This window comes from Marmota monax, unplaced genomic scaffold (assembly GCF_021218885.2).
Source record: "Marmota monax isolate L192 unplaced genomic scaffold, Marmota_monax_Labrador192_F-V1.1 WCK01_AAM20220418_F8-fsc00087, whole genome shotgun sequence".
In the NCBI taxonomy this organism is placed as follows: Eukaryota; Metazoa; Chordata; class Mammalia; order Rodentia; family Sciuridae; genus Marmota; species Marmota monax.
In genome coordinates, this window is record NW_026693476.1 from 4,163,131 (window position 1) to 4,178,312 (window position 15,182).

The window sequence follows — 15,182 nt, forward strand, 5'->3', positions numbered from 1 at the left end:
TGGAGGGAGCCAGATGAGGCATGGGGTGGACAGGAGACATCACTTTCCCTTCTGTACCCACCTCTGCCAGTAACTCACTGCCTGATTTTGGCTGAACGTCTTTAATAATATTAATAAGAATAGCTAACATTTATGTAGTGCTAACTAGGTGCTGGGCACTGGGCTAAATGCTTCTTCTGTTTAAGCCTCTCCATAAACCAGTGTGGATAGTATAATTATTCAGATTTTTGAGAGGAGAGGCTGAGGCGCAGAGGGGTTAAGTCACACAGGTAATGGTGACACAGCTGATAAGTGTTTAGGCTGAGATGCAGCCAGCTCTAAGTCTTAGAGCCTTGGTCAGGAAAAGCAGCCACTAGGGGTCCATTACAGCTCTAATAGTTGTATAATTACACAACATAGTTATAAGAATTTTAAAATAAATTAGTTTGTACTTTTCTGAATCTTTGTTGGGGGTGTACCAGGGATTGAACTCGGGAAAACTCAACCACTGAGCCACATCCCCAGCCCTTATTTGTTTTTGTTTTGTTTTTGTATTTTATTTAGAGACAGGGTCTTACTGAATTGCTTAGCACCTTGCACGCCATTGCTGAGGCTAGCTTTGAACTCGCAATCCTCCTATCTTAGCCTCTCAAGCAGCTGGGATTACAGGAGTGCACCACCACGCCCAGCTTGTACTTTTCTGAATCTTAATCATGAAAATGGTTCCTCTTTAGAAGCAACAGAATGAGTGACGGGTTTGGGGTGTGTGTGTATGTGTGTGTGTGGTGACTGAATGCAGAAAATTGTCCTACACTCATCTCTGGAATTTCTAATTACCCACCCCATAATGTTCTGGGTCTTTAAAGACAAATGCACTTTGTGGATCTCTTGTTAGCTCCAGATTGAATTTCCCCAGTGCAGAATTTTTCTATTGCTCTTGTTGTCATGGTCAAAGAAACCCTAAAAAGAGTAACAATAGGATGGGAATATTACAAAACATAATTATATGAGAATAAAGCGACTTTAGAAGGGCTAGCAGGCTTTCATCTCCCTTGACCTTTCCTCCTGAGATAATGAGAGAGTTGATGAAACTTCTTAACATAAGCTCATAAATGCCCATCTCAGAGCCCTTCATTATCGTTAACCACCCTGATGGCATTCCGACATTCCCCATTTGGAACTGGGATGGTTAAAGCCCTACACAGGAAGTAGCTGAAAGAGCACAAAGCCCCCCCTCACAAACACACATGGGAATAAATTCTTCATTTGCAGCTCTTATCTTAGCCTCAGGTTACCTAGGATTTGTATGTGCTGCATGCCCGGGCAAAGTTGAGCTGAGTTATCTTTCATGCCTTGAGTCAGATTTTCTGGGTGTGAAATCAGCAGACAAGCCAGGAAATGTCAGGGCAGAAAAGTGAGAGAGATCAATATTCTGTGGCAGCTGTCACTCCAGAGCTACGTGGAGTGGGAAGGTGTCCTATATGCCCACTGTGATGGGTTTGGTGGTAGTTACCTGCGATCCACGGTTGCAGGGAGATTGCAGTGCAGTGATTTCTTCAGTAAAACTGAAGTTCAGCTGCTCAAACCGAGATGGCCTCTTCTCCTGGACACTTTAATGAATAAGGGTAGCATATTCCTGGAATCCCTACTTTCAAATCCCTTAGCTCATCCCTTATCCCTACTTGATTGAAAGATGGGCTGTCTGCCTTTTTAAAAGCTCTAGGACCCGGTGTGTCTGGTAAGCCAGGATTTTTTTTTTTCTGGTCTTTTTCAGGGATATGGATCTTTAGCTTGTCTTAATTTCTGAAGTTACATCTGAATTGCATTATAGACGTATGTGTTGTAACATTTCTTGACCTGGTACTTGGAAAACATACCACACACTGAGAGGAAAAGGCTAACTCAAGAAGAGCTGAGGACATGTAATCCTACAAAGCAAATAGAATCAAGGGCTTGGATCCGAGTTAACATTTGCTGGTGCTGTCTTGTTTTCATTCATGTCTTGGCCCCAGGTTGTCATCCAAGATCTGCCATGGGCTGGAGCCCTCCATAGGTGCTGTTATTATCAAATGTTAACTTTGACTCCAGCCAACCTGAAAGTCCCCTTTGTTCGCAAGTATTGCTGTCTGCTCTTAGCTCTGAGCATGGGAACAACAGACCAGGAAAGACCCAAAGCATAGCTGAAATAGATCTTTTTCTTGTGGTTTAAAGATCAGCCAGTTGGAACCAAAGCCATGTTTTCTTAGGGTTGCAGAAAAGTTTCAAAAACGATTGGATTATTTTTGGCACTCAAATGTAGATTATAGATATATCATTAGTCGTACTGATGGGTTACACTACAGGGGCTGTGATTTAGCAGTACATTCTTGCAAAAATATTCTGCCCTCAACTGTTATGGACGGCTGCTTCGTGTTTAGATATCTTCTACCACATTAATGTCTTTGTAATTACCCACACTTTGAAAACCTCTCCGTGGTGTTGGCCACATGAATTACCCCAGGCAGGTAAGCACATGCAGATGGTGGCCAGCCACACACAACAGAAGGCCACTCACATTGAGAGCAGATACTCTCATTCTAAAGCTCAAGGTCAGCCAACCACACAGTGGCCTCTTCCTTGAGCTGCCTGACTCTCAGAGAAATGCTAAGAAGGGTTTTGTAATTTCCCCCAGAATCTCCCAGCATTATAGGGCTATTTCTCTTCAAGGAATGTGACAGGCAGTTTAGAATTGTCAGCAATGAAACATTCAGTCAAAAAAGAATAGCAGTTTTGCTGAACCTTTATATCTTCCTGAGTCCTTTGTGCCAGATGCACTATTTTCCTATTGGACATGCCAAAACCACTAAACAGTTAAAATACATCAATTATCTCATAGTGGCCAAAATTGAATTTTTTTTCCAAAAAAAAAAAAAAAAAAGAGCTAGTCAGCAAACCTCACAGTCATATTCCATACTAGAAAACTTCTGATTAGGCTAAAAAATTAGGAAAACAGACTTGGAACACAAAAGACTTCAAATTACTTTTCCTTTGTGAACAGGCTCAGAGTAAGAACTCACAGAGGAGAGAATAAAGGGGAATGGTTACAGCCCATGCAAGTTACAGCAATAGCACCAGATAACAACCTCAACAATATGTTCTGGATGCCTCACATTTCAAGTGAGTTTTTCCTACTCATAGAACTCTACCAGGTGGAAATTAGGAGAGAGGGGCTACTACTGCCCTGGCACTTTGTAAGCTTCTCTAGGACTAGCCATTGCTTTGTGGACACACATGGGATACATGATCCAACAGGGCTTTCGGGTGAAACATGCCCACAAATCTTTGGTATTCAAAATGTGAGCAAATAATCCTTGGGCTTATTAAGAGTAAGCCAATGAAGGAGTAAAAAGAAAACTTAATTCACAGATATCTAGACAATCGAGGAGGGGTGTGACAGAGTCAGGGAAAATACTCCCTAGTCTGCAAGCTATATTCTCTTACCATCTTATTGCTCATAATGTGACCACATCTGTACTTTATATTTTCTGAGATATGTTAATTTCTTGATCATTTCTCTTAATTACTAGCAGCTTATCAAAGCCCATGCCAAGCATCCTCTTTATCCCATGCAGCCGTGGGCTTTGGGGCTGGCTTTACATTTGGAGTTTCTAGGGAGCTTTATGAAATCCTGATGCCCAGGCAGTACTGCAGAACAATGAAATCAGGGTCTCTAGAAGTGGGACCCAGGTAGAGGGAGTTTGTAAAGCTCCCCAGAAGAGTTCAATGTGTGACCAGGTTTGAGGGCCACTGCTGTAGAGGATTGGGAGATGGCAGAAAGTGAGAGCCAGGGATGTAGATAGACTCTTCCATCAAAGTACAGCGTGAAGGACTCAGGATGAGGCTGGTTGGCAGAGTTAGCAGATTTAAATAGCTTCAGTTAATGCCATCACTCCTCAATAATCTATCAGCAGAAGCACAGTTTCCTTGAACTCCTTCAATGACATAGTAATTGGATTTTCAATAATTTATCATTAAATTCTTGGTCTAAAATATCATTGAGAAAATGAAGGGGAGACTAAGGCAATGGTCAATAGAGAGGGATACAAAGAGACTTAGCCCTAGAGGTCTTCAGGAAAACCTCTTTCCCTCCAGTGTAGCAGGCTCGGACAGGTTGGACAGGTTTTCTGGAGTAGACAGGGGCAAGGAGTCTTTGCCTGTCCCATGGAAAAGTACAGTCCACAGTAGCAGACTTAACTGAGCCTGAATCAGACTCTTTGCCTTGAATACCTCACCCCATGGGGAGGTTGCAGTTGGGAAAAGACCAGTGTAGACCCCCTAAAGCAATGGTCCTTAAGCATACATCAGAGTCATCTCAGGGCTTGTTAAACCACAGTTGTCTCATTTCACTCCCAGAGGTTTTGACTCAGGATGTCTGTGATGGAGCCCAAGAATTTGCATTTCTTCCAAGATACTGTGGTACCACTATGCACCAGGCTTAGAATCGCTGCTTTCAAGCATCAGAACCAGGACAGGCCAGGTTCCAGAAGAGTTACACTAGACTTTAATATATTCCTTTATGTCCTATAAGAAGGAACAGAAGGTGGTCTTGAGATGAGCCGGGATTCATTTCCATGCATTTATCACAAGTTTGAGTGCCATCTGATTTCTTAAGTGATTGCTCCATGAGAACAGATAGGTTTTAAAAATAGATATTCATTTGGGTTGTTTGTCCCTGACGTATTCACATGAGAAATTGCTAATATTTAAATTGGATTTAATTTTAGAGCCTCAACCTTCACTAGCATGAGACTAAAAATAATAACAAGATCTATGAAAATCATTTAGTGTTTCAGTATTCTAAGCAGGGAATTTCTCTCTACCATAGCAAACAACTCACACTCACACTGAATGAGAGAAGACCAAAGGCACTGGAGATGCTGGACAGGGACTCAAATAGAGCAGTCAGGTGCCTAAGTGAGATTGGCAGGAACCACGGCCTACACCCGGTGGCCTAGGCCAGAGGTTGCAGATAGAGGGCTAAGGAACCTATTGTGTTGCCCCAAGAAGCCAGATCTGCCTCGGAGTTTGTGACATACACATCACACTCATCACAGTGGGCTTAAATGCTTGTTCTTTTACTCGCATTTCCTCATCCCTGGATTATTTATCATAAGAAGTATTACATCCTATTCTTTGTGTCCCCAGTGCCTAGCACAGTGACTGACACAGGACCTACAAATTTAGTGTTTAATTAATGACCTAAGTTGGGCACAGTGGTGCATGCCTGTAATCCCAGTGGCTCCTGAGGCTGAGACAGGAGGATCACGAGTTCAAAGCCCTCCTCAGCAACAGCGAGGCGCTAAGCAACTCCGTGAGACCCTGCCTCTAAATAAAATGCAAACTAGGCCTGGGGATGTGGCTCAGTGGCCGAGTGCCCCTGAGTTCAACCCCTGGTACCCTCCCCCCACCAAAAAATTAATGACCTAAATAAATCCCAATACAGGGGAAAACATTCATCCAATGAGGATGCAGACTGGAAAACATCAACTGTTGTAGGATCACAGACATCAGGGACAGAGATTACCATCCCTGCCAGCTCCTTGGCCTGCAGAGGAGAAAACTTGGGGATGTTTAAAGATGCCAAGTGACTCATTCAAGAATCAGAGGGAACTGGATCAGCCTACAAATTGGTGGGTTCCAGGCTTGCCACCTGTAAGATTTAACCAGCTACCCAGATGAAGGGTCTTTGGACCCTTCCATGAAAGGGACAAGATAAATACCTACATCTTAATAAATACCCTAGGGGACGAGCCATCCTCCCTTCCCTGGGCTAAATCTAACCCTGAAAGAGCATGAAAATGGTTGTAACACAGAATCTCACCATTTTTTATCTATCTTTTTTATCTATTTTTTAGTACCAGGGATTGAAATCAGGGGTACTCAACCCCTGAGGCACATCCGCAGCCCTATTTTGTATTTTATTTAGAGACAGAGTCTCACTGAGTTGCTAACAGCCTCACCATTGCTGAGACTCAGCTTTGAACTCATGATGCTTCTGCCTCAGCCTCTGAGCCCATAGGGTTATAGGTGGGCTCCACCACAGCCAGCGTAGAATCTCACCTTTTAAAAGAGTATTTGAGTAAGTTTTTATCCCTCGGCCTGAATCCCAGTTGAGTATTGAAAGACATTTTTGTTACTTTCTGAGATATTTTGAGCAGGGTGGTAAAGGAAGAGAGATGTCAGCATCCCATACCTCAATCTCATGATTTCCAGTGGCAAATGAAAACCGTTTCGGGGGCCCTTCCTATCTTCCCCGTCTTCAGGTCCTCTTTGTGGTTGGGGATTTGGGGAGCCATGGAGGTCTCTCTACATTTGCTTCCACAGCACAAAATGAGAGAAGCTTGAAGGAAGATTAGAAGCAGGGTGGGGGTGGGGGTCAACCCTGGAACAAGATGTAATGGGAAGAAGAAGTTTTGGAATTGGAAAGACAATACAGACAGGAAGGCTAAAGTATCATTCTAGAACTTTCTCTACAACAAATTCTGTGATTGAAATAATCATTCATTTATTCATCAAATATGCCATGTTGCTCTCCTGCTTAAATCCCTCATCCCTTCCTACTTACCTGAGTATACAACCACGGCTCCTGGCTGCGTTCCTGCAGACTTGGCTCTTTCTACCCCTCCAACTCATTTTCTATGCTTCTTTCCTTCATGCTCCATTACTTCGACCTATCTTTACCCCAGGGCCTTTGCGTTTGCTGTTCCTTCTGCCTGGAATGTTCTCTCCCCCATTCTTTCTCAGCCTTCATCTCTCAACTTGAAGACCACTTCCTCAGAGAACTCTTCACTGAGTGCTATGTCTGTAGTGGCTCCTTGATACATCTGCCTCTTCCATCATACCCTACTTATTTCTTTCATGATATACAGAATCTGAACATATTTATTTATATGACTATAACCTCCATGAGAGTAAAAACTCTTATTCGTTTGCTGTGCTCCCAACACCAAGAACAGTGCCTGCCACTCAGGAAACATTATTGAACAAATGAAACACCTATAGGTCAGGTTTACAGAAGTGAGAGAACAGAATCCCTTTATTAGTTCTAGAAACTATATGTTGAAGTTGAATAGAATTTTTTTTCCCATCATGTCATCTCCATAGCTTCCAACTCCTAAAATTTGTATTTCAATTTGGTGCTCTGCAATTCATGCCTTAGTTCTATATGAACTCAGTCTTATGTATGAAGTGGTCAGGTTGTCTAATTTGCCACGGTTGCTCATCTACATTTTCATCAAAGCATGAATTTTTTCTGATTTGTCAGGAATTTTTCTCCTGAAACATATCATAATTAGGCTGGTCTTGAGTTGGGTCTGCTACATCTGTGCATGTGCAATGTACAGAACAATTTCCATTTTGATTAAGGGTCTGCAATGGTAGGACTCTGCTGTGGGTCTGAAAGTACCTACCCAAAGTATAAGATCAGCCATGGGCTGTGTCCAGGCAAGAGTGAGAGGCAGATGCCTTGGCAGATCCATGCAAGACCAGGCCCCTGGCAAACTCAGTAGCTAGACTCTAGCTTCACCCTGAGCTTTGAGCTGGTAAAATCCTAGAACAAAGGGAAACAGGACTTGTCCCCTTGGCACATCTCTCCCCACTTGGGCCCAGGTATCCACCCCTCTACTGGGGAGTGTGGTGAGGAACCTGTCTCATGTCAGCTCTCCTTCTCCACAGAGTTCTGGCCCATGGTCGTGCAGTCCAGGGGGCTGGATGGCATGCTGGACCCAAGCTCAGCTCAGCGTCTGGGCCCAATAACAGCTTTTCCAAGGGAGCAGCTTTCTCTCCTGGCCACATTGAGGTAAGTAAATGCCTGCAATATATTTACTGCCCTAAGGTGTCTAGCTCTGGACTGGCCAGAAGAGGAGGCCGAAAGTGACAGGACAGTGAGCCACAGGCTAAGGAAGGGGGTCAGAGGTAACTGGTCAGCAGAGGCCTAGAGCAGTGCCTAGCAATGCTGCAACTCTGACCTTCATAGCCTGTGGGGGGAGGAAGCCCCTCGTGCCCTCAGGTTGGCCCGATGGCTTCCAGGAGTACAGCAAGAGTAAGAGAACACAGGCCTCAAATGAACCATCGGTCAGAACCTCCACACAACCCCTCAGGCTCTCTGAGTAGGTGACCTTGGGAGATGGAAGGTCTGTGGTCACCTGGCCAGTGGAATGGAAGGGTGGGGAGGAGTTCCAGATCAGGAAGGATACTGGCAGGCCTGGCCCTGAGTTCCTCTACCAGGTGTGAATCCATGCATGTGCTACTGAATCTTACTGCACCTTTGTTTTTTGTTTCCTCCTCTGTACAATGGTACCCATATGGCTTACTTCCCAGCTCGGTGGTGATGGTTAATTAGACAAATATGCCCATTATGATAGTAATAATTATTATCTTATTTCATTCATTCTAAGATGTGTCTCTGAGAATTCAAAGTCTGAACAGTAGATTCTGTTCTCAGGTGGAACACCTGACCTGGTGGAGGCCAGTAGACATACGGGTACCTGTACCCACTGGTGCTGTCTGGCTGCATATTTCTATCATGGGCATTTTAAATACTTTGGGATCAAACCTACATGATGCTCATGTTTACCCCTGAGAGAAGTCAGTTGGTGTTTTGTTCATAGGTCTTGGTATATGTTTAGGGAGGCACCAGATTCTTTTTAAATAATTGGCTTCCGGATGGGTTCTTCAGTTTGAAGTACTACAATTTAATTCCATGTACAATAAAACCCCCAAGTTCCTCCCTAATGAAGATGTTTATCTCTAACAACAACAAAAAATCTACATGATGCTCAGAAACCTGAGATGCCAGATGTTTATAAAAACAATTAAATACTTAAATGTTTCCTTATATCTGGATTTATGGTACCTAGAAGGCAAAACCCTCAATATAAACTGAAACTTCGTTTTGACACTAGAGGTTGAGTGAAAACACACCCCGGGATTCACCTATGTGTGAGCTCACGGGCCTGGAATGCAAGTTGCATGAGGGGAGAAAAAGGGGTAGGGCCTGATGGCCAAGCTGACCAGTCCAGTCCCTTCTTGGTCTCTAGACAAGAGTACACCACTGGCTCCTTTGAACAGGGTGATGGGACCAGAAAAGTGCCTTAAGCAACTATGTAAGGAAGCCAGGGTAGGAGGCATTGGGATAAGAGAGCTAAAGGTCCAGGACATTGTGTGGGAGACAGTTCCTATGACCTGACCCAGGGGCACAGAGGTGAGAATGGAAAGGAAAGGACAGTTTCAAGGAATGCTACCTCAGCAGAACCAAAAGGGCTCAATGCAAGACTAGGTGGAGGGCAGGGAGGAAAGAGCAGATGTCTGGAATGAGCTGAGCATTGGGAGCTGGTGGCTGAAGGCAGGAAAATAGGGAAGAGCACATTTCAGAGGATATGAAAAGATGATCCAAAGAGAAGCTGCAGAACTACTTCATAAGTCATCAAGTGGTCCAAAAGGGGGCTGCTGCTGTTGAATACAGAGGAAGAAGAGGGGTGATGATAAGAAGATTGTGAGTATGAAGATTCTGGATCTGGAGGTCTTGCAGAGAGTTGCCCAGAGGAAGCCGGACGTTCTGAACTAACTTCAAAGGAGCAATTAGGCCCCAGATCTAAGTCTGGGCCTCAGCTGCACAAAAAGTTGAGCTTCATTCCTTGGAAGGAATGAGCTCACCAAGGGAGACTGTAGGATGTGGCAGTGGGGAACAAGGAGCAGATGTCCCTTACTTCCATTGAAAGCCTAAACTTCAATCCATTTTTCTTCATTTCCTTATCCAAATTCTAGCAAGTGTTACTAATTTGGATATAAAGGGATAAATTTCAGTTTTGTTTCTTCTCCCCTAATTCACCTGATGAAAGATACCGTGTTCTGAGAAGAAGAAATGAAAGAAGTGAAATTTAAAGGCTTGAATTAGCTGCCAACTGAGTAATCAATTCTATAAGAGTTGGCTGGACATTGATCAGCAAGACCATTGGCCAACAGATCTGATGGTGGTCAAAAGCCCAGATGTGTTCCCTCCTCCTCCTGGCTGGCTAAAGAACTGGAGCAAACAAAACATTCTTCAAAGTAACCAAAGAGAAAAGAATTTGGTGGTTTCCTTCTTGGTATCTCACCAGAGAGCTATTTTGAGCTCAACCAAAGCACAGTATTGAGGAGAAGAACACACTGCTTTAAAGCCGATTGGGAAAACAGGACATAATCCTATGCACAAAGTTAAAGAGAAAAAAACATGACAGTGAAGGAAAGAAAACGGAAGGTGAGCTCCTCTGGCCACCCCCATTCACTCTCTCCTTCATCCTCATCATATTTTTTGAGGACCTACTATGTACTTCACATGGCCACAGAATGCTTGATATGCAAATCACATAGCTTTAAAACACTGTCAAGGAGCCAGACATGTGAGCGATTATCCACATCACATCACCAGGAGAGGGTTATGCAGAATCTGCTGGGGAAGGTGAGAGAGGTGCCTGCTAAGGAATGGGGTACCCAGCTACACAGGTGGATGGGATATGGCTCTGCCCTTCAGGACCTCATAGCCAGTGGGGAGACAGGCCCAAATGCTTGCTTCCAAAGAAGTTTGAGAGAGAAAACAATGTGAGAAAAAAATTGTGGATGGAGGGAGTTCAGAGAGTAAATAACCAGCAAAGAACCAAAGAAGATAAAGTCCGTGGCCACAGGGAGATGGAAATGACTCAGAATTAACACATGTTTTGTGAGCACACGCTTAATCCTAACCACCACCCTGGGAAATAGTGTTTATTGTCCACCTTTTATCAACAAGGAAACTAAGGCTCAGAGGGATTAAGTAGCTTTCTTCTTGCTAACAAGTAGTTGAACGGGATATCCAAACAAAGTTTTCTAAACCCAGATCCAATGCAGAGTTCTTTTCGTTACACTGACTTAGCAGGGAAGAAAGGACCTGCACGCTGCACATGCTCATAGGGTATGCTGAAGTTCAGAATGGAAAGAGGCTGCCTTCAACTGGTGTGATCTGAGAAGGCTTCAAGGAGCAGGGGGTGTCTGTGCCAGGCTGGAAAAGCAGGTAGGGGAAAAAATGACCTGTGAGAGAAAGAGACCGGAGAAAGGATAGACTTGGAAGTTTGGGGAATACATTCTATAGGGGATGCCGCGAATCCTGCCAAGAAGACTTGGGGAAGCTTCACAGAGAAGGCGACATTGCTCTACATCCACAGGTATGAATAGGAGCTCAAGAGGAGAAGACAAGGGTTCCCCAAGGAGCAGAGCTTGTTCCACGATTACTCAAGGGGATGGGCAGTGTCACTGGTAGGCAACTGTCATGCAGCATAGAGCCCTCTTGGGGACAGATGGGTTCATGCTGTTTGGTCTACACTCACATAAGAACAAGCAATAAAAAGAAAAGATACGTTTAAGAATGAAAAGAAAGGGAGGGAGAGAGGGTGGGAAGGAGGCTGGAAGGTCAGACTGGATTAGTAAGGGGTCAATTTTGTATTCTATTTCTGGTCCACAAACAAAAGTTTGTGACTTTAGGCCTGTTGGCTGATTTTCTAAGAATCATTACATGTGAAGGGAAGATGGTAGTTCCTAACCTGACTCACAAGTTCCTGAGAAATTAAAAGTATACATGTATGAACATCTAAAACCGTCACTCAAAAAGGAACCATTAGCAGTAGCGGGTTTGAATGCATGAGGTGGTGGCTGAATAGATGATGGACTAGGATGGTCCCAGAGTGTCACAAGTCTTTTGCCAAACATGACGCTATGTGGCTTCATAACAAAGGTTCCAAGTTACCAGATCTCAGAGCTGACCCCGTGCTGCTGTCTGAAGGGTATTGCTCAGTGCCGAGGCTTCGGGACCTGTCCCCAGAAGCACCTCTCAGTGATTTTCTAGGGGAATCAAAACTCTTGGCAGGACCAGTGCTGTCACATCTGTGTCACGCTCATCCCCCAGCCTCCCTGGCACTCATGAACATCCTTATTTCCCGTCCTCCACTGCCTCATGCTGGCAGTTGGAGAGCTCAACAGACTCTGAAAATGATGTTCCCACGCTCACACCAAGCTACTGGGCAGGATTTCAGGGGCTCTTTCTCTTCCAAAAATAGGGTAACCACACATCCAGATTGGGTCAGCAGGGTTTATGCCTGTTGCCTCCATGTAATTGTTGCCAGCGACCCTTTACCAGTCAAATGTGTCCCCATTTGGATCCAGGGCCTCCTTATCCATGGGCCACCAAGGGAAGCCTCTTGGGATCCTCTTGGAAGGTGATCTCTGAGGGACCCTGAGACAGACCCACAACACCTGCACTCTCCATTGAGTCACCCTGGTGTCTTTTTCATTCCAGGTGCGCAGCGTAATGTCCATGTTGTTCTACACTCTGATCACAGCGTTTTTGATCGGCATACAGGCAGAACTATACCCAGACAGCAATGTCCCAGCAGGAGACGCCATCCCGCAAGTTCACTGGACTAAACTTCAGCATTCCCTTGACACAGCCCTCCGCAGAGCCCGCAGCGCGCCTGCTGCGCCGATAGCTGCCCGGGTGGCAGGGCAGACCCGCAACATCACCGTGGACCCCAGACTGTTTAAGAAACGGCAACTGCGCTCACCCCGCGTGCTGTTCAGCACCCAGCCGCCACCCGCCTCGGCGGACACTCAGGATCTGGACCTGCAGGTCGCTGGCGCTGGCTCCTCCAACAGGACTCACAGGAGCAAGCGCTCCTCCACCCACCCCGTCTTCCACATGGGGGAGTTCTCCGTGTGCGACAGCGTCAGCATGTGGGTTGGGGATAAGACCACCGCCACGGACATCAAGGGCAAGGAGGTGACGGTGCTGGGAGAGGTGAACATTAACAACAGTGTATTCAAACAGTACTTTTTTGAGACCAAGTGCCGAGACCCCAATCCCGTCGACAGCGGATGCCGGGGCATTGACTCCAAGCACTGGAACTCGTATTGTACCACGACTCACACCTTTGTCAAGGCGCTGACCACCGACGACAAGCAGGCGGCCTGGCGGTTTATCCGGATCGACACGGCCTGCGTGTGCGTGCTCAGCAGGAAGACCGCCCGAAGAGGCTGATCCGCCTCGGCCCCCCACCCCACCTGCCCCCTCCACACTCTCCTGGGCCCCTCCCTACCTCAACCTGTAAATTATTTTAAATTATAATGACTGCATGGTAATTTATAGTTTATACAGTTTTAAAAATCATTATTTATTAAATTTTTGAAGCATCCTGTGTGCTGGCAATTCTGTCCTTTTTCCTCAATGAGATTTCTGCAAATTTCTGGAAGATGCAGGGTGAATTGTCCCTGGCAAACTTGACCCTCCTCTAAGATCCACGCCCCACCTCCACCACCGCAGCCGGTACTGCAGCTTAAGGCAAAGATCACTGGTTCCAGATAATAGCCTAAAACCAGGCATGATTAGGAAGGGAAGTCTGCCGGGGTACAACTTTGTTCTACATTCCAGAGCCAAATCTACCTAATCCTTGGATTACCTGCCCCGCGGCCTGGATCCATGAGCCTTGATTGCTTCACTTGGGAAAGTTAATGGAGTCTCATCAGAGACAGATCAGGGGTAGGCACAGGGCTGCCCCCGACCTCACAGAGGCTCCGGCTCAGTCCCAGGGGTCTCACTGTACAGACAGGAGGAAGCTTCGGCCAAAGACCTGTGAGGCTGCTTATGTGTAGGGGGAGATCTGCTATCTGGAAAAGTTGTAACAAAATAATCTCCCGAGACCTGTCACGGTAGATCTGATTTCACGTTAAGTTTGCCTTAGCACTGATGGCTGCGCCTCTGCTTATCCCCTGGTGGCTTCCTGCCGAAAGACTTCATTACTCCAAGAAAGCATTAGGGCCTCCGACACTCTTGCCACCCACGAGCAGCCCCAGCAGCAACTTCCAGGGGCCCCAACTTCAGCTTACAACCAGGGAAGCCAGAGACCTGTCAGGAAAGGCCTTTTGAAAATGTTTTATTCTTTATTGGATAATTTCCACAAGTGACCATAGGTGGCTGGGACCTTGAGACCTGTAGAGCAAGGGGTGGAGGGGAGAAGAAAAGACAGAGATAAATGGAGTAAGAACAAATACAAAAAAAATCCAAGCAAGATGCAGGGGAGAGGTGAGCCACAGCAGCAGGGCACAATGGCCTTCTGCTCATCCTAACTGCAAAAGGGAACAGGGGGTTGTGAGGAAGGGGAGGGGCAGGGCAGAGGAGGAGGAGCTGGAGGGAGTTGTGCTTTCATCCTTACCAGCACCCCCTGCCTCCAAGACACCCAACACCCTGGGTAGTTTTTGTGGGATTTGTTTGTTGTTTGTTTGCTTGTTTTAATATGCTTGTGAACCATTATCTCAAGAGTATCTCAGAGAGAGATAAAGGTGACAGAGAAACTGTAGGATCTACCTTGGAGCAGGGCTTGACCCAGCCTTACAAGCCACATTTTTCCCCAGAGCACTTACATTGGCACAGAAATTTTATTCTCTTATCCATTCCCTTTCCCCACAAGAAAGAAATTTCTACTCTGGTTTTAAGAGAACAGGTCCAAATTGCCCATCTTATAAAAAAGCAAATGATCATAATCATTTCCTCTGCCCAACCCTAACCCAATCCAAATAGGGCAATTGGAAACGCAGGGAGCTTTGGCCCAAGAATCATTTGATGAGGGTAAAAGCATGATGAAATATGCCCTTTTCCCCCCCCCAAAGCTACTGCAATTGGAATAAAGATTTATGTTCAAGAAACACCAACTGGAACATTCTGTGCTGAGATGCTTGGTCAGATAAAGGCCTCAGTAAGGGAGCCCTCCCACTGACCGGAGTCTAGGGGTTTTACTGGGTACCGGTGCTGTCCTAGGCTCCTTCCACAAGCAGATCCTGGGACCCTTTCTCTTAGGCCTGTTGGTCCCTGGAGATTGGAGAGAGGTGGTGAGGGAGGTACGCAGGAAGCTCCCAGGCAGGACAGTTTTGTTTATGAACAGCTACACCAGCAGAAACCGTGCCTGAGAGCTACTCCCATCATTGCAAGACTCCTGGGACATCTGAAAAACGTTGTTGGCCCCCCTGGCGAGCCTCGAGGAAGGCTCAGTATCTAAATCTCTGAGGGAGGACAGAGGCCGAGGTACTCGTTTCCATGTGGGTTGCTCTCCTGCCCAGCGGGTATGGGGAGGCCTCTCAGCCCAGAAACACCCCCAGCTTCCCCAAAG

The 15,182-nt window shown here is 45.9% G+C and overlaps 1 protein-coding gene across 2 annotated transcripts in view; it reads left to right on the plus strand.

The window, feature by feature from the left end:
- The window catches only part of Ngf (nerve growth factor), a 49,057-nt gene extending 35,840 nt beyond the window's left edge, over window positions 1–13,217 (plus strand). For both annotated transcript variants that reach the window (XM_046458318.2, XM_046458315.2), the window contains 2 exons: window positions 7,693–7,816; window positions 12,323–13,217. In XM_046458318.2, the coding sequence (XP_046314274.1) occupies window positions 12,335–13,060 (726 nt within the window). In that variant the 5' untranslated portion in view covers window positions 7,693–7,816; window positions 12,323–12,334 and the 3' untranslated portion in view covers window positions 13,061–13,217. The remainder of the gene's footprint in view (window positions 1–7,692; window positions 7,817–12,322) is intronic.
- Window positions 13,218–15,182: the final 1,965 nt, after the last annotated feature.